Source organism: Liolophura sinensis, chromosome 12, assembly GCF_032854445.1.
Source record: "Liolophura sinensis isolate JHLJ2023 chromosome 12, CUHK_Ljap_v2, whole genome shotgun sequence".
Classification (NCBI taxonomy): domain Eukaryota; kingdom Metazoa; phylum Mollusca; class Polyplacophora; order Chitonida; family Chitonidae; genus Liolophura; species Liolophura sinensis.
Window position 1 is genome coordinate 12,547,877 of NC_088306.1, and position 27,978 is coordinate 12,575,854.

The 27,978-nt window shown below is 40.3% G+C and overlaps 1 protein-coding gene across 1 annotated transcript; it reads right to left on the reverse strand.

The window, feature by feature from the left end:
* Positions 1-58: 58 nt before the first annotated feature.
* On the reverse strand, positions 59-27,045 carry LOC135479535 (uncharacterized). Its single transcript, XM_064759409.1, has 19 exons — positions 26,484-27,045; positions 25,570-25,669; positions 24,386-24,484; positions 23,384-23,487; positions 22,981-23,043; positions 17,571-17,742; positions 15,627-15,735; positions 14,996-15,135; positions 13,070-13,232; positions 11,717-11,805; positions 11,064-11,231; positions 10,084-10,241; positions 9,438-9,537; positions 7,917-7,989; positions 6,420-6,493; positions 2,845-2,967; positions 1,857-1,948; positions 1,368-1,492; positions 59-79 (listed from the first exon to the last, which is right to left on the reverse strand). The coding sequence occupies exons 2-17, from the start codon at positions 25,648-25,650 to the stop codon at positions 1,913-1,915; spliced, it is 1,752 nt and encodes a 583-aa protein (XP_064615479.1). The 5' UTR covers positions 25,651-25,669; positions 26,484-27,045; the 3' UTR covers positions 59-79; positions 1,368-1,492; positions 1,857-1,912.
* Positions 27,046-27,978: the final 933 nt, after the last annotated feature.

A 27,978-nucleotide genomic window follows, 5' to 3' on the forward strand; every position in this document is an offset into this window, starting at 1 on the left:
GGAGTGACACTCCCAGAATCTCCCCCCCTATAGACACCAGCAGGTAGTCAGTGCCAGGTGGGCCCATCACTCGTGTGACCTGTACTCAACAGGTACATGTAGTACAAGTTAGTAGAATTTGAACTTAAGGAAACCGTACTGTATTGTTATACAGAAGAACAACTTTAAATTAACTATGTTCTGATTTCCCAAAGTTGCACTTATCACAATTTGATATATTTTATTTATTTATTTGATTGGTGTTTTACGCCGTACTCAAGAATATTTCACTCATACGACGGCGGCCAACATTATGGTGGGAGGAAACCGGGCAGAGCCCGGGGAAAACCCACGACCATCCGCAGGTTGCTGTCAGACCTTCCCACATACGGCCGGAGAGGAAGCCGGCATGAGCTGGACTTGAACTCACAGCGACCTCATTGGTGTATCACAATCTGACTCTGTTCACATATTTATCTATCCACATATGTGAATTACACATAACCATATATTTTAAATGTTGTTAATAAATCTATCAAAAGATAAGCATTCGTTTTTCTTTCACGGAATATTTCTTGAAAACCACACGGGAACAACAAAACTTTGTATTCCTTAGCAAAGTTTGCATCTTAATGATGCATATTTAAACTCCTCCTCAAAGAATAATGCCTAGAGAAATAAATATCATAAGTATTATCCACAACACATGACATTAACTACCTGACCTACAATAAAATTCTATTAAAATACATATATCCAGTGATAAAACACACTGATTATGGATAATATGATTATGGATATATATATCTGCCCATACAAAAAGCCAGTAATTTCCCTGACCGTAACCTAACGGGATCAGATCAAACACAAAGAGACGTCCCCACAATGCCATAAACTGAACAAAAGTATAAACGTGACACCCAATATTTTGAGAAAAATTAACGTCATACTGAATTCCACACTTCAGAATCGAGCATGTTTGCCGTTTGCCTGCTGTACTGCTACACACTGTTGACGCATAGACCTGATGGCATGGTTAATTGTGACTTGCAGAATGTTTTCCCACTCCTTTGCAAAAGCCAAATGCAGCTCCGTGATGTTACGCGCAACTGGATGTTGCTGACAGTAGAGCGGTTCCGTTGGGGATAGATCAGGTGAACATGCTGGCCAGTCAAGCACTTCAACGTTTCCGTCCTGTAGCAGCAACATGAGGATGGGTATTGTTGTGCTGAAATTTTACCCCATGGCGCCGAACAGTGTACGCATGACATTTTTGCTCTAGGTCATGCTGTGGTGCTATACTGACAAAACCACAGCATTATCTTGTGAAATATTGCACAAAAGCGATGCATTTATATTTCGTTCAGTATATATACCCTCATACTTACACCACATGACACATTGTTGAGCTTTAGGGCGTCCAAATACTGATCTTCAGAGATAGGAATGTCCACTCTCAGGTCCTTAACCTTCAATGTCAGCACGTTAATCACAATAACACTCACATGGTGACCTAAAATGTCAAAAACTCCCAGGTGATTACCCAAAACAATAGTTGTAAACTCCTAAATGGTGAAATAGAACAAAACATTTAGAAAGACAACTTAACAGACAGATCCTATTCCGCATGTTTTGTCTACATTCATGGGCAGGTAGGTACACAGAAAGCACAGGTATGAAACTTAAAAAATGTTTATTTGGATACCCAAAACTATTTCATTTATTATGCAAGTGCACAATGTATGGGTGTAGGAAACCAGACAAGAGCGACTGCACTACACCAAGTACCTGACTGATTTCTTGATAAAAGGTCGCCATGCAAATGTTTTCGTGTGAATTTCTTGCTAAATGTTGAGGAGCTATTGACATGCACATACCTTTGGGTGTGACCTCTGGGTAGAGGAGAAGAGCAATAAGCTCTGTACTGGATGGATTAAGAACAACAGCCCAACAACCTGCTAGACTTCACCTGAAACGTAACAATATTACATGAAGCCTGGTGGAGCTCACATGGTCTCATGGTGGGATGATTCTGTGGACATTACTGAACATCCATGTCAACTGCTACCTACCTTTTATACTGTACACATGCTTTGTACCAGTGAATGTAATTTGCTTCAACGGTCTGACTGATTACTAATATGATGATATGCGGCAAAGTGCAATAATCTCTCCACTGCATTTTAACTGTCTGCATTAAAATTTTTGTGCCTGAACCAAGTATGACATTTTACAGTCTCCAACAATATCTCATATCACAAACCAGAAACATGTAAATGTGATAAAATTTAAAATCTTAACTGAGACATAATGAGCCATTGTGAGGGTTAAACAAGCTGCTTGCCATCCTCACTGGTTGGTTTGTTTCTATTGATCAACCCATACTCAATAATTTTTCAATGTACAATGGCATGTGCGATGACTCACCCTGACTGGTGTCTACAATGACTCATTCTGACTGTTTCGTGCAATGACTGACTCACACAAGTCTGCACAATAACTCATCCTAACTAATTTGTACAATGACTCCATGTGGCTGGTTTGCACCATGATTTACAAAAACAAGGTTGCACAATGACTATTGCTAACTGGTTTGTACAATGACTCACCTAGACTAATTTGCACAGTGACTTGTCCTGACTGGTTGCACAATGACTCATCCTGACTGTTTAGTATGACTCATTCGAACTGCTTTGCATAATGACTTACAAAGGCTGGTTTGCACAATGACTCACCCTGACTGGTTTGCACAATGACTCACCCTGACTGGTTTGAACAATGACTCACCCTGACTGGTTTGCACAATGACTCACCCTGACTGGTTTGAACAATGACTCACCCTGACTGGTTTGCACAATGACTCACCCTGACTGGTTTGTAGAGCCGTGTGAAGTAAGTGGAGAGTAATCCACCACGCTGATGTCTCATCACTGTGTGAAACAAAGCCCCTGAAGGAGAGATGAGCTTCTTAGGTATGTAGGTGCAGGCCTGTGGGAAAAATTGAGCACAGATTTGCCAATCTGGAGTTAAATTTAGTAGCAAGGCCCAATACACTTTCATGTAGCACATGTACTTTTTGAGATACTACCCTACATTTACCATAACACTGACTGGAACTTGTGAATTTTGTAATTTTTGTTAGCTAGTATGCACAAAGGGCATCAACATCAAATATCCCTATCAAAATATTTGCTTTAAATGTATGTAGAACTTTATCTCGATACATGCTTCCTGAGCTCTAATCTGCTAATTTGAGTAAACCAGCTGAAGACAGCAAAATAATCGTACTCACACGATGCTCATGAGACACATGAATGCAAATTGTCAATTCAGTATATGAAGGACTGAAATATTTACCTTATTAAACATGGATTCTAATACACAAAATGAGATGTGAAGGTCAAGAATTCTGCTACATACAGTAATCGACACACATGCAAGGCATCAATGAGAAGACATTCCTGCTGTGTTATTGTGCGTTACATGTCAGCAAAACCTGAGCTCAATACATGCAGCACTTTTTGAGACACTACCCTGAACATTTACATGTGGTTTAACACTGACTCCAGTATACACAAGTACATCTAGCTAAACCGTGAATATATTAATTCAATGAATCTGCACAAATGGCATTGGCATGGGTCATCCTTACCACAACATTTTGTTTTATGTGTATGCAAAATTTAAGATCAATACATGCAGTAGTTTTTGAGATACCACCCTTGACAGTGCTTGGACTGTCATTGGAAGCTGACACTTGTGATCATGACATGATGATTACTGACACTTGTGATCATGACATGATGATTACTGACACTTGAGATCATGACATGATGATTACTGACACTTGTGATCATGACATGATGATTACTGACACTTGTGATCATGACATGATGATTACTGACACTTGTGATCATGACATGATGATAACTGACACTTGTGATCATGACATGATGATTACTGACACTTGTGATCATGACATGATGATTACTGACACTTGTGATCATGACATGATGATTACTGACACTTGAGATCATGACATGATGATTACTGACACTTGTGATCATGACATGATGATTACTGACACTTGGGATCATGACATGATGATTACTGACACTTGTGATCATGACATGATGATTACTGACACTTGTGATCATGACATGATGATTACTGACACTTGGGATCATGACATGATGATTACTGACACTTGTGATCATGACATGATGATTACTGACACTTGGGATCATGGCATGATGATCACTGACACTTGGGATCATGACATGATGATTACTGACACTTGTGATCATGACATCCTAATAACTGACATTTGGGGTCATGACATCCTGATAACTGACACCTGGGATCATGATATGATGATACCTGACACCTGGGATCATGACATGGTGATAACTGACACTTGGGATCATGACATGATGATAACTGACACTTGGGATCATTACATGATGATAACTGACACTTGTGATCATGACATGATGATTACTGACACTTGTGATCATGACATGATGATTACTGACACTTGGGATCATGACATCCTGATAACTGACATTTGGGGTCATGACATCCAGATAACTGACACCTGGGATCATGATATGATGATACCTGACACCTGGGATCATGACATGGTGATAACTGACACTTGGGATCATTACATGATGATAACTGACACTTGGGATCATTACATGATGATAACTGACACTTGGGATCATTACATGGTGATAACTGACACTTGGGATCATGACATCAAGATAAATGAACTACACTGTACTAAACTAGTGCTCAAAAGAAAGTATACACCAAAATAAATACATAAAAATCGCGCAAAGTAAAAAATTGAGAAATTATCCATGATGAGCCCTATTACCTGTGTAAACGCCGATCCATCCAGGGAACAAACTGGCCCAACCAAGCAAGATTTGCCTAAACTTAGCATAAAATCGAAAAATGGCCCTTCCACGTGTAACACGACATGAACGTGCATTTTGGCGGTATAAATGAGTCGACGGGAAACGTTAGGAACACAGTCGTCAGAAAAACACCAGAGGTATGCCACGTTTGAGCCAAGTTGAGCGAGAGAGAGCCGTCGGCATGGCCCAGCAAGGAGCGACCAACGCCGCCATTGCCAGAACCTTTGGTTGCACAAGAGCAACTATCGTCAGACTTATGCAGCGACTCCGGCAGACAGGCGTTATATCCGACAGGCCTAGGAGCGGTCGACCACGCGTCACCACCCCCGCTGAAGATCGACACATCCGGACCATTCACCTCCGCAATCGGAACATAACGGCAATGTCAACGGCGGGGACGGCACTAGGGCACCTGATTAGTCGACAAACAGTCTACCGTTGACTACGTCAACACGGTATTCGGGCACGTCGACCGTATTGTGGAGTTTATCTGACGCCTCAAAATCAACGTCGTCAGCTGATATGGGCCAGGCGCGTTCTACGCTGGCAGAGGCGTGAATGGGCACGGGTAATGTTCTCCGACGAGAGCAGGTTTTGCGTGTACAAAAATGACGGTCGGGCTAGGGTATACAGGCGTGTAGGAGAACGTTTGGTTCTAAATTGCGTTCAGCAAGTTCGAGCGTTTGGAGGTGGTAGTGTGATGGTGTGGGGAGGCATCTGCAGCGATCTGAAGACGAGGCTGGTGGTGATTCATGGGAACCTCAATGCTCGCAGATACACGGATGAAGTTTTACGACCGGTTGTAGTGCCATTCATCCACCAACAGCAAAGAGGAATTTTGTACCACCATGATAATGCAAGACCTCATACTGCAAGATTGACGAACAACTTTCTACAGAACGCCAACATCGATCTCTTACCATGGCCGGCATGTTCACCCGGCCTCAATCCAATTGAGCACTTGTGGGACCACCTGGGCAGACAAGTCAGAAGACTGCCAGTGCCACCTGTGACCGTTCAACAGCTGGAAGAGTGTCTCCAACAAGAATGGCAACGAATCACACCTAACGTCATTCGACGCCTGACGTCATCAATGCGGCGACGTGTTGTGGCCTGCATCAATGCCAATGGAGGCCACACTCGCTACTGAGCATGATTTGAATGACATTTCCAGAGGGAAAAATGCTTCATTTGAATTTTGCAAATGTGTAAATGTTCTGTTGACACCACATCTCTTTGACTGACCATCAAACCAAACCTTCACCATTTAATGAACTGTATGTATGAACGTTTCAGGTGAAATGGAATATTCTTATGGAATTAAAAATAATTTCAAATATATTTCTTTCTGTTTTTATTTGATGTCTGATCAAACAGCTGTATACTTTCTTTTGAGCACTAGTTTATGTACAGGAAAGTTAAAAATGAAAACACTCATGCAGTTCCAGTGTGACATTAACTCTAAATACATGCAACAAGTGATATAAATTTGTTTTGGAACATTTGCCTTCCTACCGTCAACCTCTGGGCTGGAATCTCCTGAATATGCCACGGTCGTCCAATGTCACAGGATTTTATACTTGAATCCACTACAAGAAAAGTGAATGTCTACTTACATGTCATGAACCCCACATCAGAAAGAAATTGTGTACATCAACATACATGTTGGGCAAACAGCCAAGTACGAACATGTACTGACAAAAAAAAAATTCATAATTAAAAAAATAACTGTCTACACAAGAAGTATTTCATGATGACCCAGACAATAGTTTAATGTTAATTGTCCATTTTTAGTTCACATTTTCAATGCTGATATGATGTCTTCCATATAATTGTATTTCACATTATAAATTCCTACGTTTCCATAGAATGACAAAAGAATGAATTTAGTCATTTGAATAAGAGTTCAAAAAAAACTTGACATTATGAGAAATTATTTATTAATTTGATTGGTGTTTTACACTGTACTCAAGAATATTTCACTTATACGACGGCAGCCTGGATTATGGTGGGTGGAAACAGGGCAGAGCCCTGGGAAAACCCACAACCATCTGCAGGTTGCTAACAGACCTTCCCACTCACAGCTGGAGAGGAAGACAGCATGAACTGGACTTGAACTCACAGCGACCGCATTGGTAAGAGACTCCTGGGTCATTACGCCGCGCTAGTGCGCTAAAAAATGAGCCACTGAGGCCCCCCAACATTATGAGAAAAGGTGTTGATGTTCTGCATCACTACTTTACACTGGTTAATACTCTAGCCAGCTAATACAAGCATTATGACAAAACTGCTACTTGCTATATTTCTGTCTGTGAAATTCTGACAATACTACTTACTATAACATCAGATAACCAAAACCAACAGTAGAGACAGAGAAGCTAAACATACATAGCTGCATTTTTTGGGTGTATTCCACTTAACTTCTCATCATGTGCATAGAGGTGCGCATGTAGGCGCAGGCGCTGTGTACATCAGTGCACATGAGAACTACAAGTTCACAATAGGCACACAGAACAAAGCACTTCTCACAAATACATGTAAGTCAGTGACACATATACCAATACCACTCCCTAAGTCTAGCACATCCCCTAAAACCAGTTTCAAACCCTTCCATATACATGTACATATGAATAGCACATTAGGCTGGTCACAAACAAAAATAACAGAGAACATACCCTTCAAGAATCCTATCCTGTAAGCACGACAACAGAAATGTAACATTACATTATTGGTCAGTTTTAACATTGGTAACAAACCTGCCTTACAAGATTTACCAGCTGAAGTTCATTTGAAATCATTTGTACCCGACAGACCTGTTGGCATTAAGTCCAATCAAAGCAACAAGAGCTGGGCTTGAACACGTGACCTCATCGTTGAAGGATGGTTGTGTGCATGGAAAATCTTTCACTCGTATCATGGCAAGTGGAGGAAACTGGGCTGACCCAGAGGAAAACAATGCAGATCAGCATATCAGCATTTCACACATACAAAAACATAATAATCAATAATTACCTTGCTTTCGCTTCACTTCAACATGCTCACTGGGAACCTGCTTGATTTTCATATCTCTTTCGCTAAAAATAACCTGTAACATACATGTATGATTATCAAAACCTGAAGTAAAAATGAGGGGATAGCACTGCTGTTGGGATTTGTTGGTGGCCATCTTGATTGACTTTTGCACACTTCTAGGGGTAGGGGTGGGGGTGGGGTGTAACTTCCAAGCATTATACCCTATGTAGGTAGATTTCGAAACACCATAAATTAAAAAAAAAATAACACAAAAACTGACAACTGTACACACAAAATGTGAAAATATTTTTATTTTTAGAATACTTTAATTTTTTATACTGATTTATACATACATGTATTTAGAAATTGTTTATATTGATATAGTTGGCATCTAATAATAGTTATACTTAATACTTACATATCTATTCATGTTACTTACTATTGTGAATTAATTTGCTTATTACATAGATACTGATTATCACTGACTGCCTCCTTGTAATATAATCACATATCAGAACAGAATACCACAGTACTATTGATTACTGTCAATATGGTTTACTGTTAGAGTTCTCCATGGGAGAGCAAATTATATTTATTTGAGTGAATAACCCTTGATAAATAAAGTTATCATTATTATCATATCCACAAACTTTAAAGGGGCATACTACCGACACTGGAAACATTGTGCTGTTATTTCAGAAGGTCTGTCAGCAGCCTGCGGATGGTCGTGGATTTTCCCCCAGGCTCAACCTGGTTTCCACCAACCATAGTGCTGCCCGTCATTGTATATTTGAAATATTCTCGAGTACGGTATACAACACCAATCAAATCAATAAATGCATTAAACAATTAATTTCCTGATGTCATCCTACAAGAGATAATATTGCCCACAGTGAAAATATGTGCAACAGGTAAAGAGGGTTATCACCTCAACAAAGACAGTAGTCAATCATTGTTTGGAATGTTGAGTTCAGACTTGCATAACACAGACTCAGATTTGGTAGCAAGGCAACAAAATAGCTCGCTGGAGGAGACATATGGATGCAAAACCTCAGCTCAATACATTAAGTACTGAAATTGTGAATTTGGTAATTTATGGCAAATAATATGCACACACCAGCGATGCAGTATCCCCTTTGTGTCACTGTGCTTTATATTCAGGTAAAACTTCAGGTCAATACATGTTGTACTTTTTGAGATACCACCCCTACCATTTTGTTTAACTTTGATTCCAACACAAAATACACTGGGTGAAGAATTTTGTAATTTTACGGTATTTAATATGCACACACTTTATCAACAATGGAATTTCAAATTCAAATTCAAATTCAGTTTATTCAGTATGTAAGACCATAGATCTGAATACAGTTTAACTGACATTTTCGATCAACAATTTTACGCAAGTAAACATGTACACACTAACATTTCGATTAACCTGGCTTTCCCTGTTAAGGGATACTGACGCCGATGATCAGGGTGGGACAGAAGCTACAGAGTACAGGAGAGCTAAGAAACACTCACATTTCGTGGGCTGTCTTTCTCAGGAGAGTACATGGTCTTGTAGCGGTTGATACAATATCGCTGAGCAGGTTCTACCCAATCAGATCCCTGTATGTCTTCTCTGAAAATAACCTGCATTTTAATCTTGTAACAGTATTTAACAGAAGCTTTTACCACAAACTCAGTTTTACTTGAATTTAATCAAAATTTAAAATTTTTATGACAAATGGACACTGAAGCTCTCCTTGCTTTGGAAATTTGTAGGAAATTATACCTGGAGTATTTGATGTATTCCTGATGCATACTGTAAGGGTACAACAGTTGTACAGCTACATCTGTCCTGTCTCATGTCAGTTACTTCCCCTTACAAACTACACATGCTGGAATAGTTCACCCAGATATAGCCCCTGCCCATTTCAGTTACTGAAAATTACATACACCTGAAATAGTTCCACACACAGATATAGCATGCCTCATGTCAGTTACTTCCCCTTACAGCTGTACTGGTTGAGGGATTTAACAACGTGGGTCACCCCAGGGTTCAAACCCGGGTCTCAGCTAGCTACTTCTAGTACAAGCACTGGAAGACTGCACCTTTGACACTCCCCTCCCTACTTAAATCTTTGCCCCTCTCCCAAGACACACACACGTCCACAACTACACATACCTGGAATAACTCCACAGACAGATATAGCCCTCCTCATCCACACTGATCATTTTCCCACAGTTCTGCAGATAGCCAATCAACATCAAGGGACTGCTGTGTTTACGCAATAACTCTGCCAACACCCCTCCGCCCATCAAATTTGGGTTGTCTGATGACAGCTACAGATATAGAGGGAAGAATACCTACTTATCTATTTATCAAAAATGCAGGTTACCATTAAAAACAAGTTTACATTGGTTAGATAATGAATTTTTTTACTAGTGTTACTTAAATGAGAGGCCTGTAAGATAAAGTGGAAGGTAAAGTGCAGCAGTTGTTCTGCACTCCTCCCCTTTTCTGGAGTACATGACATTTGCATACCCTGGTAAATGTGCCAATTCAGCTTGGGCTCCAGATGCCATTTCCTGGGAAAAGCTACTCCATTACAACTGAATGAACTGGACAAAATTACAAGAAAAGAAAACTCTTCAAACGGGTAAATTATGTTCCAATTATTTTGTTTAACTACATGGCACCAAAGACAGAAAAAGATAGCCAATGAGATGGGAGGATTCTGGGAAATCCCATTACGTCCCACTGTGAAACAGCAGTTACACAGTACCCTCTTACAGCTGACGTGTGTCAGTAGACATGGAGAGTAAGCTTAATATCGAAACCATTGGTCATACGACATTACCTCAAGACACAAAAGAGTTCAGGGCCCAGTTTCACAAAGTGGCGTATGGCATTTTTTCATCTTACATTTGTCATACGATATGTTGCATGTCACTATTACCATATCATTGTCCTATATATGTGGTTATTGTACATATACAATGTCTTTGTAAAACTGGGCCCTTGGTGGCACCCCAGTTTTTGCATCCCTGCTGTGTTAAGTGAATCATTTACAAAATACCTTTAAAAAAATATGTAAGCAATCATAATTTTTTTTCTGAGAGTCCACATAATTTGAGTTTCTTTTCATTATGTCTATATCTTACAGGCTTATGTAGGAATCTAGTTGACTGCTCCAACAACATTGATGGTAATTGGCCAGTTGTTCGCTTAATGTCCTCTACTGAGTGCTGATTGGTTGTTGCTGCTGCTGTCGCACTTTCTGTATTCAGTTTGAGAATATCTCCATTGGACAGAGCTACACATATCGAATGCTGAAAATATTAGAAGTAGCCTTGAGGGGCTGCAAAGTTCATCAGCCAAGACTGCTGCCATTGACATTATAAAAGAAACAGAATACAAATGTTCACAACTAGAGCCGATGCCAAATTTGAAGAGAAAATCAGAGAATGCCAAATAAAACAGACCTCACAGCTCCATACCCAAGACAAGCAGAATATAATACCACAAAACTTACTTTAAAATGTTTAGTTTCAATGAAAAAAAAAACCAAAAAAAAACCCTAAAAAAACAACACTATAGAGCCAATTCAGATTACACAAACACTAACACAGTGGCTGCCTGGTGACTGTGTGGTTTTATTAGTTTTCTCTTTTTGAAATTCATAAACATTCTCACAAATCTGCCTTCTTAATTTTTTTAAAATAATAATATAGAGTTGTCTGAAGTTCTGAAAGTTCCAGAACAAGACATATCTTGCAGCTGCATCAGTTGCTGTAACCTAAACTGTCGCACCTACCTGAACACCCAGAAGTGTCACGTCAGGGAAAAAAGTAGCCTTAGTGGGGAAATAATCATCAGGAATGGCTTGTCTCTCGGCAAGTGGTCCTGCCAAAAATAGAAGTAAGATTGTACAGCATTCTTATAAAATATGCATTTGTTCATCTGGGGCCACTTGCACAAAGAGATTGTAGACACTAAACTTGAGTTTATAATTGATTGTAAAAATAAATAGCGCAACCTATTCAAAGGAATTGTAAGGCAATTGGTGTTTGAATTTTTGAAGTTAAAATCGGATCATTATCCATATTTAACATGTACATGTACATAAAGATGGCCTGTGGTAATGGACACTGCAACTTTTCTTGTTTTCCCATAATAGCACAACACAATCATTCAGCAGCTAACAACAACAACATGTGAAAAACTGCTCGTAAAAGCATTTGGAGACAATTACATTGCACATTGCCCAAACCGAGTCGAAAAGTACTCATCAACAGTCTACCTAAGGCTTTTGTACTTAGCAGTAATTTTGGGACGACTGTAAATATTTACAACAGGGTCGACTTGATTGTAATTTTGGATTGTAAGTTATTACAATTATTGTAGCTTATGATCCCTTCATGCAACAGGGTGTTGATTGTAAGCTTAGTGATTTACAATCAACTTAGGCTTACAAAATCCCTTTGTGCAAACAGCCCCAGTATCTTAGCCTCCCATATATAGGCTATATAACTCCACTCCAATCTTTGATACATTCTGGTCGCTGTGAGTTCAAGTCCAGCTCAAGCTGGCTTCCACTCTAGCCGTACGTGGGAAGGTCTGTCAGCAACCTGCGGATGGCCGTGGGTTTCCCCCCACCATAATGCTGGCCGCCGCCGTATAAGTGAAATATTATTGAAATATTCTTGAGTAAAATACCAATCAAATAAATAAATAAATTTGATACATTCTCCCGATTTCACTGCTTGTGGGACCTTGTTGACAACAAGGTGTAAACAACTCTTGCGTGGCCTTATACGCAGTCTTATATTCATTGAACTTCTCCTCCACCATTATGGTAAGTGAGTTGTCACATATATACTACATATGGTAAAGTTTGTCAGCAACTTCCCAAACATCAATGGTTTGTGCCAGGCACTCTGGTTTCCATCCCATATAATACTGACTGCCAGCCTACGGGTGACATTAAATAGCATTCAAATAAATAAATACGCTTATCCTTGAAAAAAAACTATGTACTAGGTTGCGTGTCGTCCAGTTTAATATAACTAGGTAGAGTGTCACATTAGGATTTTAACCCAAATTTATTTAGTGAATCCACACTTGTAACACACACAAATGTACGGAATATACGTATATTAAAACCTACCTGACTGAAACCTGAAATCCCCATCTTCAGTGTGAAGAGAGAGTAGAGGGAGGAGTTGGAAAGGGAGGTAACTACCATTGGTGATGGTTAATCCCAGAGTCCTCATGGTGCTTTTGTCCACAGGAGCACCCCAGGGCTTCATGGACCACAGCTGTACACCACCCTAGAATACCAATCAAGTCAGTAAAAGGAATGACACACCTGTATCATTTCAATCTTAAATGAGATTTAATGTCTACATGAGATTTTGCACACATAATAAAATCTACATCTTGTGACTTGCTGCAGAAGAGCAATCTTGTGAAGTACCTGTAACTTGAAGTAATCACCACCAAATACGAGCAGGCTACATGTAGATGACCAAAAACTTTGTTATAAAGATTTCTTTTCTTTTCAGACTGATTTATACCTGACCATATTAAGTTTCATCTTACAGTTACATTCTTTGCATGAGGTACTTGTTTTCCACCTTAAATTTCTAGACCTGTTTGCCATTGTAAACATATTTTTTGTGAACTATAGTATCAATGTTAGCTAATCAAAGCATTGGTGTACATTTTTTATTGATCTTTTATAAAATAGGCTGAGGAAACATTTTTATCTGGTAAGCCACCAGATAAATCTGCAGACATAAAGCCACATTCAGTGAAGTCAGTACATGTGATTGGCAGACTCATATATGTGACATGTGGTTGTGGCGGACTCAAGTATGTGACATGTGGCTATGGCAGACTAATATACGTGACATGTGGGTGTGGCAGACTCATATATGTGACATGTGACTGGCAGACTCATATATGTGACATGTGATTGTGGCGGACTCATATATGTGACATGTGGCTATGGCAGACTAATATACGTGACATGTGGGTGTGGCAGACTCATATATGTGACATGTGACTGGCAGACTCATATATGTGACGTGGTTGTGGCGGACTCATATATGTGACATGTGGCTGTGGCAGACTCATATATGTGTGACATGTGGCTATGGCAGACTAATATACGTGACATGTGGGTGTGGCAGACTCATATATGTGACATGTGGCTGTGGCAGACTAATATACGTGACATGTGGGTGTGGCAGAATCATATATGTGACATGTGACTGGCAGACTCATATATGTGACATGTGGGTGTGGCAGACTCATATATGTGACATGTGGGTGTGGCAGAATCATATATGTGACATGTGACTGGCAGACTCATATATGTGACATGTGGGTGTGGCAGACTCATATATGTGACATGTGGGTGTGGCAGACTAATATATGTGACATGTGACTGGCAGACTCATATATGTGACATGTGGCTGTGGCAGACTCATATATGTGACATGTGACTGGCAGACTAATATACGTGACATGTGGGTGTGGCAGAATCATATATGTGACATGTGACTGGCAGACTCATATACGTGACATGTGGGTGTGGCAGAATCATATATGTGACATGTGACTGGCAGACTCATATATGTGACATGTGGGTGTGGCAGACTCATATATGTGACATGTGGGTGTGGCAGACTAATATATGTGACATGTGACTGGCAGACTCATATATGTGACATGTGGCTGTGGCAGACTCATATATGTGACATGTGGGTGTGGCAGACTAATATATGTGACATGTGACTGGCAGACTCATATATGTGACATGTGGCTGTGGCAGACTCATATATGTGACATGTGGCTGCGGCGGACTCATATATGTGACATGTGGCTGTGGCAGACTCATATATGTGACATGTGGGTGTGACATTCATATAATGCGACCCCAATGGTCAAAGGACTCAGAGAATTGAGCCATTAAGGACCCTTGATGTAAACAGATCCAGGGTACGTTAACCAAACTATAAACGAAATTCTACTGCAGTGTACTACATTCTGACAGCTGGGACAACACTTGTTCTTTCTGTCCACTGACCAGCTTGTTGACAGTGACGAGTCTGGTATGGTCAAGCGACCAGTGAATGTCCTGCACAGGATCATCTGCCTTTCCCTGATTTAACGCCACTCTCACGATCAGCCATGGGGTTGTCCACAGTCCATAGATAAGGAGGTCGCCTACAATAAAGAGATTGTACACTGGTGCAAGGTTTTCAGGGTACAGAACAGAGTTCACCACACGTATAACTTCACAGCTGACATCAAATTCTAAAAATATGTTATCCCATTCACTACACTGAACATAAGCTAACAAAACTTTCATTTTGTTCCCGAACATTTTGACACAAGTTAATCCATGTAATGATGAATTCCTCAGCAAAAAGCCATGCAACTACCGCAGTGTGGCATATGTTTGTAACAACAGGAAACACTGTTACTTAGTTGTCAAATTAAAACACCTAAAATCTAGCCTGTGATAATCTGAACGTCAATGTACATGTACCTTGGGTTTCAGTTTTACGTCAGCAGAAGATCTCAAATTTTCATAATTATATCTGTTTACAATGCCAACAAAAATGAATGTTTTTTTTTTTTAAAATAGGCGACACAAATTTTATTCTGTGTTTTATGGGTGAAAAATACATTAAAAAAAAATAAATATAACTAACCATGCCCAGTTCCCACGGCCAGGTATCTGTGGTCAGCTGATGGCTGAACAGAAGTCACTCCCCGACACCTTTTGGCTAATGTGATGTTGGACAGGAAGGGTTCCGTCTTCTACAATATGTTCATATATGATATCCCTATGTCACTCATTACCAAAGACATTGATTCTATCCTGAGAGTCTGCTGAAGGAAGTACACCATTATCAACAATCTAACGTTTTACTAAGAGCATTTTCAACGACTTAACGCTTCACAGTGCTTTTAATGACCTAACGCTTTACTAACACTGCTTTCAACAACATAACGCTTCACAGTGCTTTGTATGACCTAACGCTTTACTAACAGTGCTTTCAACGAAATAACGCTTCACACTGCTTTTAACGACCTAACGCTTTACTAACAGTGCTTTCAACAAAATAACGCTTCACAGTGCTTTTAACGACCTAACGCTTTACTAACACTGCTTTCAACAACATAACGCTTCACAGTGATTTTAACGACCTAACGCTTTACTAACAGTGCTTTCAACGAAATAACGCTTCACAGAGCTTTTAACGACCTAACGCTTTACTAACATTGCCTTCAACGACTTAACGCTTCACAGTGCTTTCAAGAACCTAACGTTTCACAGTGCTTTCAATGACCTCCTAATGCTTCACAGTGCTTTCACCGGCCTAACGCTTTGCTAACAGTGCTTTCAATAACCTAACGCTTCACAGTGCTTTCAACGACTTAACACTTCACAGTGCTTTCAATCACCTAACACTTCACAGTGCTTTCAATGACTTAACGCTTCACAGTGATTTCAATCACCTAACACTTCACAGTGCTTTCAAGGACCTAACACTTCACAGTACTTTAAAGGACTGCTCAGATTATTAAAGAACAAACATTCATGTGGAGATTCAGCCATACTATATTGGTACATGTAGCTTCTTTATTGATCCATTTCCAAGATGCCGCAATCCAATATTTCAGCCCAAAAAGTAACCTTTATTTCAAAGGAGTTTTGATACCATGAAAACCTTCAAGATAATTCACATACTAATCCTTTCAGGGATTTTAAGAACCAATACAAGCCCCGTTTTAAGTTCCTACCCCAAAAAGGAAAAAACTAACACTTAGGTCAGATACAGAAAAGTGAAGTTTTAAACCACTGAATAGCCTATTTCCAGTTTACCAATATCAGGTTATCACATCAGCATTCAGGTTATTAACATTAGAGGTTATCACATCAACATTCAGATTATCAACATCAGAGGTTATCACACCAGCATTCAGGTTATCAACATCAGAGGTAAATCACATCAGCATTCAGGTTATCAACATCAGAGGTTATCACATCAGCATTCATGTTATCAACATCAGAGGTAAATCACATCAGCATTCAGATTATCAACATCAGAGGTTATCACACCAGCATTCAGGTTATCAACATCAGAGGTAAATCACATCAGCATTCAGGTTATCAACATCAGAGGTTATCACATCAGCATTCAGGTTATCAACATTAGTGGTCATCACATCAGCATTCATGTTATTAACATCAGAGGTTATCACATCAGCATTCAGGTGATCAACATAGAGATTATCACGTCAGCATTCAGGTTATCAACATCAGAGGTTATCACATCAGCATTCATGTTATCAACATTAGTGGTCATCACATCAGCATTCATGTTATTAACATCAGAGGTTATCACATCAGCATTCAGGTGATCAGCATAGAGATTATCACGTCAGCATTCAGGTTATCAACATCAGAGGTTATCACATCAGCATTCATGTTTTCAACATTAGTGGTTATCACATCAGCATTCAGGTTATCAACATTAGTGGTTATCACATCAGCATTCATGTTATCAACATCAGAGGTTATCACATGAAATTTAATTTTTTTTACTGTGGATCAGAAATGCGTGCATAATATTGAAGAATAATATTACCCTCCAGTAATTCAGCTCCTTGGTTATGTAATGATTTTGCGCTAGTTGTGTCCCCTTGAAGTCATCCTTGCTTCTGGACACCAGGGGGAGACTGACATCAATAACAGTTGCAAAGTCAAAGTCTATCAATGGAGTGCCATCACTGGCATATGCATCTTCCCCTTCTGGAAGCCTGTAAAACAAAGTATGAGGCATTTTATTTTCCTTCAGCATTGAAAGATGCATCACGGTCAGTCATCCCTAAGGATCAGACAAATGGATTGTATGACTCAAGAACTGACAGCTATCTCCCTCATCACAGTCAGTCATCCCTAAGGGTCAGGCACATGGATCACATGACTCACAAGAAATGACAGCTATCTCCCTCATCACAGTCAGTCATCCCTAAAGGTCAGGCACATGGATCGTACGACTCACAAGAACTGACAGCTAGCCATCTCGTCACAGTCAGTCATCCCAAAGTATCAGGCACATGGATCACATGGCTCACAAGAACTGACAGCTATCTCCCTCATCACAGTCAGTCATCCCACAGGGTCAGGCACATCAATATCAGACAGCTAGCCACATCAGCACAGTCAGTCATCCCAAAGCATCAGGCATATGGATCACATGGCTCACAAGAACTGACAGCTACCCGCCTTGTCACAGTCTGTCATCCTACAGGATCAGGCACATGGACCACATGACTCACAAGAACTGACAGCTATCTCCCTCATCACAGTCAGTCATCCCTAAGGGTCAGGCACATGGATCACATGACTCACAAGAAATGACAGCTATCTCCCTCATCACAGTCAGTCATCCCTAAAGGTCAGGCACATGGATCGTACGACTCACAAGAACTGACAGCTACCTGCCTCATCACAGTCAGTCATCCCACAGGATCAGGCACATGGACCGCATGACTCACAAAAACTGACAGCTAGCCGTCTTGTCACAGTCAGTCATCCCACAGGATCAGGCACATCAATATCTGACAGCTAGCTGCCTCATCACAGTCAGTCATCCCAAAGGATCAGGCACATAGATCGCATGACTCACAAGAACTGACAGCTAGTCACATCATCACAGTCAGTCATCCCAAAGGATCAGGCAAATAGATCACATGACTCACAAGAACTGACAGCTATCTCCCTCATCACAGTCAGTCATCCCACAGGATCAGGCACATGGACCGCATGACTCACAAAAACTGACAGCTAGCCGTCTTGTCACAGTCAGTCATCCCACAGGATCAGGCACATCAATATCTGACAGCTAGCCACATCATCACAGTCAGTCATCCCAAAGGATCAGACAAATAGATCACATGACTCACAAGAACTGACAGCTATCTCCCTCATCACAGTCAGTCATCCCACAGGATCAGGCACATGGACCGCATGACTCACAAAAACTGACAGCTAGCCGTCTTGTCACAGTCAGTCATCCCACAGGATCAGGCACATCAATATCTGACAGCTAGCTGCCTCATCACAGTCAGTCATCCCACAGGATCAGGCACATGGATCACATGGCTCACAAGAACTGACGGCTAGCCGCCTCATCACAGTCAGTCATCCCACAGGATCAGGCACATGGATCACATGGCTCACAAGAACTGACGGCTAGCCGCCTCATCACAGTCAGTCATCCCAAAGGATCAGGCACATAGATCGCATGACTCACAAGAACTGACAGCTAGTCACATCATCACAGTCAGTCATCCAACAGGATCAGGCACATCGATCACATGACTCACAAGAAATGACAGCTATCTCCCTCATCACAGTCGGTCATCCCTAAAGGTCAGGCACATGGATCGTACGACTCACAAGAACTGACAGCTATCTCCCTCATCACAGTCAGTCATCCCTAAAGGTCAGGCACATGGATCGTACGACTCACAAGAACTGACAGCTAGCCATCTCGTCACAGTCAGTCATCCCAAAGGATCAGGCATATGGAATGCATGGCTCACAAGAACTGACAGCTAGCTGCCTCATCACAGTCAGTCATCCAACAGGATCAGGCACATGGACCACATGACTCACAAGAACTGACAGCTAGCCGTCTTGTCACAGTCAGTCATCCCAAAGGATCAGGCACATGGATCGCATGACTCACAAGAATTGACAGCTAGCCACATCATCACAGTCAGTCATCCAACAGGATCAGACAAATGGATTGTATGACTCACAAGAACTGACAGCTAGCTGCCTCATCACAGTCAGTCATCCCACTGGATCAGCTACCTCCCTCGTCATAGTCAGTCATCCCAAAGTATCAGGCACATGGATCACATGGCTCACAAGAACTGACAGCTAGCTGACTCATCACAGTCAGTCATCCCTAAGGATCAGACAAATGGATTGTATGACTCACAAGAACTGACAGCTATCTCCCTCATCACAGTCGGTCATCCCTAAGGATCAGGCACATGGACCGCATGACTCACAAGAACTGACAGCTAGCCGTCTTGTCAGAGTCAGTCATCCCAAAGGATCAGGCACATCAATATCTGACAGCTAGTCACATCAGCACAGTCAGTCATCCCAAAGGATCAGACAAATGGGTTGCATGACTTACAAGAACTGACAGCTATCTGCCTCATCACAGTCTGTCATCCCACAGGACCAGATAAATGGGTTGTATGACTCACAAGAACTGACAGCTAGCCGCCTCATCACAATCAGTCATCCCACAGGATCAGACAAATGGGTTGTATGACTCACAAGAACTGACAGCTAGCCGCCTCATCACAATCAGTCATCCCACAGGATCAGACAAATGGGTTGTATGACTCACAAGAACTGACAGCTAGCCACCTCATTACAATCAGTCATCCCACAGGATCAGACAAATGGATTGTATGACTCACAAGAACTGACAGCTACCCGCCTCATCACAGTCAGTCATCCCACAGGACCAGACAAATGATTAGGACTGAGGCAGCAAACGAGGACATCCTCAATCATGCAATCACATACGAGCTACGTGTACATGAAGCTACATGTGGAGCCCTCTTACAAGTCATCACACTTCATAGATAACCCATATACATATAGCAGCATTGCACTTTCCATAAAATTAAAATGTCCTGGGCGACTGATGGTACCAGGTGAACGGCTCTTGACATCTGACATGAACTGAAAGCTTGGTTTTATGAACCAAACGGCCAGACTATTCCCATGTCAGAACACAATTTTTTTTTTACTAAAAGCAACTAAAAGTGTTATTTAAGTAATATCTTATTTGGGGATAATATGAACTATTCCAACATTAAAAAGCTTTTGCATGGAGTGGGGAAAAACTTCTTGTGATGTAAGAGTATCTCGATCAACACCAGCTCTTTGGTTCACCACAGATTTGTAAATATGTAGGCCCCACCACTCTGGAGTCTTTTATCATAAAGAGGTCACTGTGAGTTCAAGTCCAGCTCATGCTGGCTATTTCCCCAGCTGTACGTAACATGGTCTTGCAGCAATCCGTGGATGGTTGTGGGTTTACCCCAGGGCCCTGCCCAGTTTTCTTCCAGCATAATACTGGCTGTCGTTGTAAAAGTAAAATATACTTCAGTACAGAGTAAAACACCAATCAGATCAATAAATAAATAAATATATGCTCATCCATTTAGTCAACTCGCATTACGCACAGTGTTATACACTACAAAATTTTAAAACAACAAGTGTAGAATTCTTAAATGTCAATAAATACTACTACCAATAAAATTTTTAGTCCTTCATTAGAAATACACTGCATGCCCATCCCAATTTTTATGAAACTTCTAATTCGTGTGCACACAAAATGTGAGTATATAATTTTGTATTAATCTTTACCTGAATCAAAATCTTTCAGTAAGTAGCTAATATCCGGTTTTAAGACAGCTCACATTAGCAGCACTGTACAAACTAAAAGGAAATCTTATACTGAAAGAATAACTGTAAAAAATAATGTATCACAGAAAGGCATTTAGTTCTCACCTCCCACAATATCAGCTTCAAGCCTTTCATGGTAAGGCACTTAGTTCTAACCACCCACAATATCAGCTTCAAAGTTTCACTGTAAGGCATTTAGTTTTAACCACCCACAATATCAGCTTCAAACCTTTCACGGTAAGGCATTTAGTTCTCACCACCCACAATATCAGCTTCAAACCTTTCACGGTAAGGCATTTATTTCTAACCACCCACAATATCGGCTTCAAACGTTCCACGATAAGGCATTTAGTTTTAACCACCCACAATATCAGCTTCAAACCTTTCAGGGTAAGGCATTTAGTTCTCACCACCCACAATATCAGCTTCAAACCTTTCAGAGTAAGGCATTTAGTTCTCACAACCCACAATATCAGTGCCTGATCATCCTAGCGTGAGTGAAAAGAAACTGGCCATCCCATGTTAAAGCATGGGAAAAAGGCCCATGTTTGTCATTCTGTCAGTGACCAGTGAGCCCTGGTTGTACAAAAAAAAAGCATCGCATAAGCTCTACAGAAATACTCAGGCTATCTGAAAAACTGAAAGTTATACAAATCCAACAAACACAATATCGCTGACGGCAATTCAAAGATAACCATTTTCCTGTTCTACAACATTAGGGGGAAAATTTTCTTTGTCCACGCCTTTAGTAGGATAAACCTACAAACAGAAATTTATACCTGTAGATTTTAATTACATGTATGTAATACTATACTGCTTTTGATAAGAGTATCGTACTTTCCTCTCTTTTCAGACAGAAAACTTGACAGGTTTGTAGTACAATAACATTTTAGAAACTCAAAAAGCACAGACTTTTTCATCACTATAATATTTTCCTTTTGCTAATCAATTTTCAGAAGTTTGGTGCTTCTATCTTTGATTTAAGAATAGACAGTGAACTTATCTGGCATATAAATCCAGTCGCTCAGGCATGTCCACGGGCTCAAAACCGGCTGGTCAGATAGTTGTCTATTCTGACATTTAAGCTCTTCCCTAACATGTTTTAGAAGCTTTTTATATTCACCAGTCCTCCATTAAATTTCCCATATCCAACACAACATGCAAGGAAAATAACATACACTCACAGCATGCAAAGTATCTGGTAACCTTTATGTCATACTTATGTCATGATAACTGAATGCGTGGCAGGACAAGTCAATTCCCCCTAAAGTGCTCCTGCCACAGAAGTATCATGCTGAAAATCTCGACACCAGACATGACACCCCATCCAGTCACATTATACTGGCACCGGACCAACCACCCCTGTTTCCTTGCTCTAACCTCTCAGTAATGAAGGCAAAACGAGGCAGCAACAAGTACCATTTTTTGAAAAAGTTTTTAATTGGTATGACCCGACCCAGGTTTGATCTCAGGTCTCCCGGTTTTGAGACGGATGCTACAACCATTAGGCCACCGTATTTACATGTAGTAACACTGTGAGTAATACTCACTCTGCATCTTCAACATCAGGAATGTTGATGGACAGGGGCTGTGTATGACTCCATATGTTTGCTCTGAAAAATAACAACCAGGACAGACTGACCACTGTGTGTCTAGTAGTGATTCAGGCAAGTTAATCTACATGTAGACCTATGTATAAGCTTAACCAGGGACATCACTGGGAATGCCTTATTCAACTAATGAGTTTTGTTGAGACTTAATTAGGTGTTTCCGATACCAAACAGAATCTAAAAATTCTCTTTCATCACTTAATACAAACTTTATTCAGATAATTCATTGGAGAAAAAACGCTGTCCATAAACACTTAAAATTATCACCATGATCTCTGTTAAATGGCAAAAATAGTAAATCAACACATAACAACTCAGGGCTGTTCCTGGTAACACACTGTACCTTGACAAAGTTCTCTCCCTTTGATGCACAAAGAATGTTCTGGTAACATCCCTGTACTCTGGTCCACCTGGGTTATGCCCTCTTTCGTTTCCAGTCACAACATGCTAAAACAAACCAGCAGGAAGTGACAGCGTAACAATGTGATGGTGAATTTCAAATAAAAGTGTACTAGAACACAGATCAAAACTTTGAATGGAGCTACATTAGTCGGGTGTGTAACTTATTTCTAACTTTGGCTGACGACTGTACAAACATAGTCACGTGGTTGACCTTTTGACCTAGCTTTGCTCTGCTGTTAGATGAAAGCAGTTGATGTCGCTCAATCAGCAATCAATAGATGACTCCCACAGGCTGTGATTTAGTTACTCGCCTTGTGCTATACTCAACTTTTCAACTAAAATCTAATTTCCTTCCTGCCCCCTTTCCATTGTGTCAAATATCCCTGGAGAAGATCCGCTTAGCTGGCCAGTTCAGGAATTCTAATACATACACTGGGGTATGTTAGTAAGATTAATATAAACAAAATGCTTATTTTGCTTCTGGATAATGGACTGTTTTTCAACATTTTTTGTTTTACTTCAGCATGTGCAAGAAGAACACTTTATTCAAAGTCACATAAATTCTAGCCAGTGATGTACACAGCATTCTGTAGCTCTGTGGATGTAGCAGACACCCAAACCAGACAGGCCGTACATATATGATGCATGGCACTATCAAAAAGTTGCTTAAACAAACTGTCAATGATGACGTAAGAAATCTTTTCAACGGGCACTACTCTTAAACTGCTGGATTTGTACACAAATCCTGCATTCATCATATCTACAAAACGGCCTAGTGACATTAAATTATTTTCTGACAAATCTTTTCTAGTTTCAAGTTGGAGGCCATATTTATCTTTTCACTACAGTCATGTAAACTGTAGGATACTACATCATTTGACCAGCAATTGTCAAGTGAATTAACTAACTCTTGCTAAGACAGAAAAAGAATGGTCAGACTGACCTCAGCTGAGGTCATGATGGTTTGGTCAGCCAGATTCCTCAGGACACCTGTCAAATGGTAGATGTCACAGACCACAGACTCTACCATGGAGCCCGTCACCTGTAGACAACACAAAGTGGATGTGACAAGTGATGTGACATCAGAAATGACCTGATAAGATATCTGATTGTGACGTGCACATGTAGTTGCTGTATGAAGGTCCCAGAAAAGAGTAGAAAATTTGCTTATGTTACATGTACATTCAACTATAAACATGTTTACCTGTTAAATAAACTCAAAATAGTTAAAACTACAATTTATCAAACACTGACAATATACTAATGATGGTGAGATCATGCCAGTGTAACCCTCAAGGTCAATACTCTTAACTAACATACAATCTGATCTTGGGGGCTCCGGTTCAGGTTTCTTTCTCTTTGTGCTTCATTCACCTGTGCTACATGTATAAGCGTACATGGAGCCAAATGTGCTGCTGTGGTAGGGCACTAGCCTCCTAAGAACATGGCACATGAGGTTCATCAGGTGCAGATTCCATCCCTTAGACAGGACATAGGGAGGCTCCCCTGAACTCAATGTCTATGCAGCCTTGGTGACGGCCCAATAAATGCTGGTAGTACATTTGTAAGTTCATTAAAAGTCACTTGTTTCTCCCCATTTGACATGCAAGGTGTCTACGTGTGAAAGTTCACTAGTAGCTTGCCAGAAGTCCTGGGTTTATGCTGCTGGCCTCCTCTGTTTCATGACTGCCACTGTATAACTGAAACTTGGACATTAGCAAGTCTACCAAAGAGCTCGCATGTTGGAGACACATGAATGCCAAACTTCATATGCACCTTAATTTCCAGTAAATTAATATGCAAAGAGAGCATCAGCAAGGGAACAGCCCCCTTACCTCTTTGTGCTTATCATGCCTGTAAAACTTCAGGTCAATTCCAAGTCCTTTTTTATGATACCACCCCTAACCTTCTGTTTGATATTGCTTTAATTCCCTGTTATTGGAGGCCTATGCCGACACTCAAAAACTCTCAGGTATGACATTAAACTCCAATCCATCAAACGATCCCACACCAGATGTACAGCCCTAAAGTCACTGTTGATCCAACTCAATTGACATCTTCCATGGTAACCCACTGATGTTTAGATGTAAGACAGACTGCACTAGTTCATTTCAGATCATGTCTTACCTCCAGCACAATTTCCTCAGTAATAAGATTCATCGCCCTATCTTCTGCTGAGACTTGGTGAATTAGATGTTTCTCTTTCATGTCAGCTGCCAATCTGGCTCTGAATGTAAGAAATACATGTACAAAACTTTGATCGTTCCACCAGCAATACATTCATGGTCATGGTATTATTCTTCTTGTGTGGTTCATATAGCTTGAGAATAATGTAAAATGACACTATTATGAAGCCCTGTCATTGGCCCTCCACCCTGTGCAATATAAATTTATTCCATTTATAAATATAGTAAAATATATATGCATGCCTATATTAAATTCAAACACACTTCTGTTGTATGATGAGAAGACAACATGTACATGTATAATCATGTTGTTATTAGTGATAGTATGTAATTACATTTGATTTATTTATTTGATTGGTGTTTTACGCCATACTCAAGAATATTTCACTTATACGACGGCGGCCAGCATTATGGTGGGAGGAAACCAGGCAGAGCCCAGGGGAAACCAACGACCATGCGCAGGTTGCTGGCAGACCTTCCCACATACAGCCGGAGAGGAAGCCAGCATGAGCTAGACTTGAACTCACAGCGACCGCATTGGTGAGAGGCTCCTGGGTCATTACGCTGCGCTAGCGTGCTAACCGACTGAGCCACGGATGCCCCTAACTACATTTGAAATCACTGAATAATATACAGGAGACATATATATTAGATGACCGCTTGGTGTGTTCTTTTGTTTATGATAATAAAGGGTCAAAAATTTAACGTATTCGGATTACAAAATATCCAGCAAATTTCCTGGTCTCGTAATTATGGTCTCGAATATTAAGGAATTATTAATTTTTATGATTAATGAGAGATGTTCTGAGATACTAAATCATTGCCATCTTCACTTAAACTACAGTCATTACTCACTGGGCCACTTCTTTCTCCAACAGATGATAATCCGGAGGCAGATATTTATCCAAAAAGCCATCAAGAAATTCATCCAGCAGTTTTCGGACCTGAAATAAATGAATGGATGTTATCTGTGCATTTTTCCAACATTAGATTGGGCAATAAAAATTTTTGACCAGTTCATGCACTTTTTTTCAAAATCGATGCACTTCTAGGATTTTACACTGTCCGATACAAATCAGATGATCAATATAGCAAATATACGGATCACAACTATTTATTGACTGAGTGACATTTCAGTATACATACTAATATCGTTATCAAGCAAGAGAAAAATAAATGAAATCTACATCAGATTTATCGCTTGTCTACTGTCACCATGATATCATCTCAGCAGCCTTGCCCTAGACTGTCAGCCATCCTGACTCACACCTTTGCCCATAGTTGTTAATGTGTTTTGTTTATCTGATGTACGTTTCATGTAGTATATGTTTAATCTGTTGTTCACAATGTACCCTCTCTCGTCAGTCTGTTATATTTTTTTCTATTCCTCACATGTTGAAATCAACAGTTTGGCCCTCTCTTCATATACTGGTACCCAATGCTGAAACGAATTGATCATTATGCTTGATAACAGTATTACTTATACCAAACCGCCGTTCACTGAGTAAATAGAAGTTGTTATCCATATACATGTATTTGGTTTGTTATGCTACTCAACTTCTAATTGCCATTAAAACATGTCAAACCAGATAATTAGAGACATGATTCTTGGAGATAATAGAAAACCCAAACCATTCACGGACAAAGAGATGGGAGCCAATGGCAGCCTAGAGCCCTGGACACTAGTAGAAGCATTCTAGGCCAGTTGTTACCCTTACAAAAGTGTCAGAAGAGTCAGAATTTAGCACTTCACATGTATTTATGTATTTCGTTATAATTTCTCGACTTTCAAGACAGTTCCAAACTCATTCAGAAAGTAGTATTGTGCTAACAAGCAACTGGCTTGTTAAAGGACTGGCTGCTGTCATGTGAAAGATGAGTGGCTGAACCAGAATCTGCTTTTTCACAGTGAGCATCTGAGAGGTGAGTCATGGAGAAAAATAGACAGCACTGCTAGACACAGCACCCGACTCTTTCATTTTCCCATCATATCCATTTATTAATTCATATGCCGATAAAAGCATTTTAAGTTATTCTGATATTAGAAACCAATTTTGTACACGCTTTTGTCTGCTGATCCACATTTGATTATCCTAGAATGGCACAGTTTAACATCCTAATGACATGTCATAGTCCACCTGCATGGGCCCGCTCCAGGAGAATTCCTGTATACACATATGGTTAATGTCAACACCTTTGCCTTCTTGTCAATATCCCAAAAACCAGTGTGAATTGCCATTTATAAAGTTTTAATATCCATCATTACATCATGTTAATGGCTAATTGCATGGTTTTGGTATCCATGATTTCATATAAAATTCACCATAATTGGATTTAGGATAGTGATTCA

Coding starts and splice junctions, on each gene's coding strand:
- LOC135479535 (XM_064759409.1), bottom strand. CDS start 25,650: ATGAAAGAGAAACATCTAATTCACCAAGTCTCAGCAGAAGATAGGGCG. Junction 13,233..14,995: donor TCGTCACTGTCAACAAGCTG/GTCAGTGGACAG, acceptor TTGGTATTCTAG/GGTGGTGTACAGCTGTGGTC. Junction 11,806..13,069: donor GGATTTCAGGTTTCAGTCAG/GTAGGTTTTAAT, acceptor TATTTTTGGCAG/GACCACTTGCCGAGAGACAA.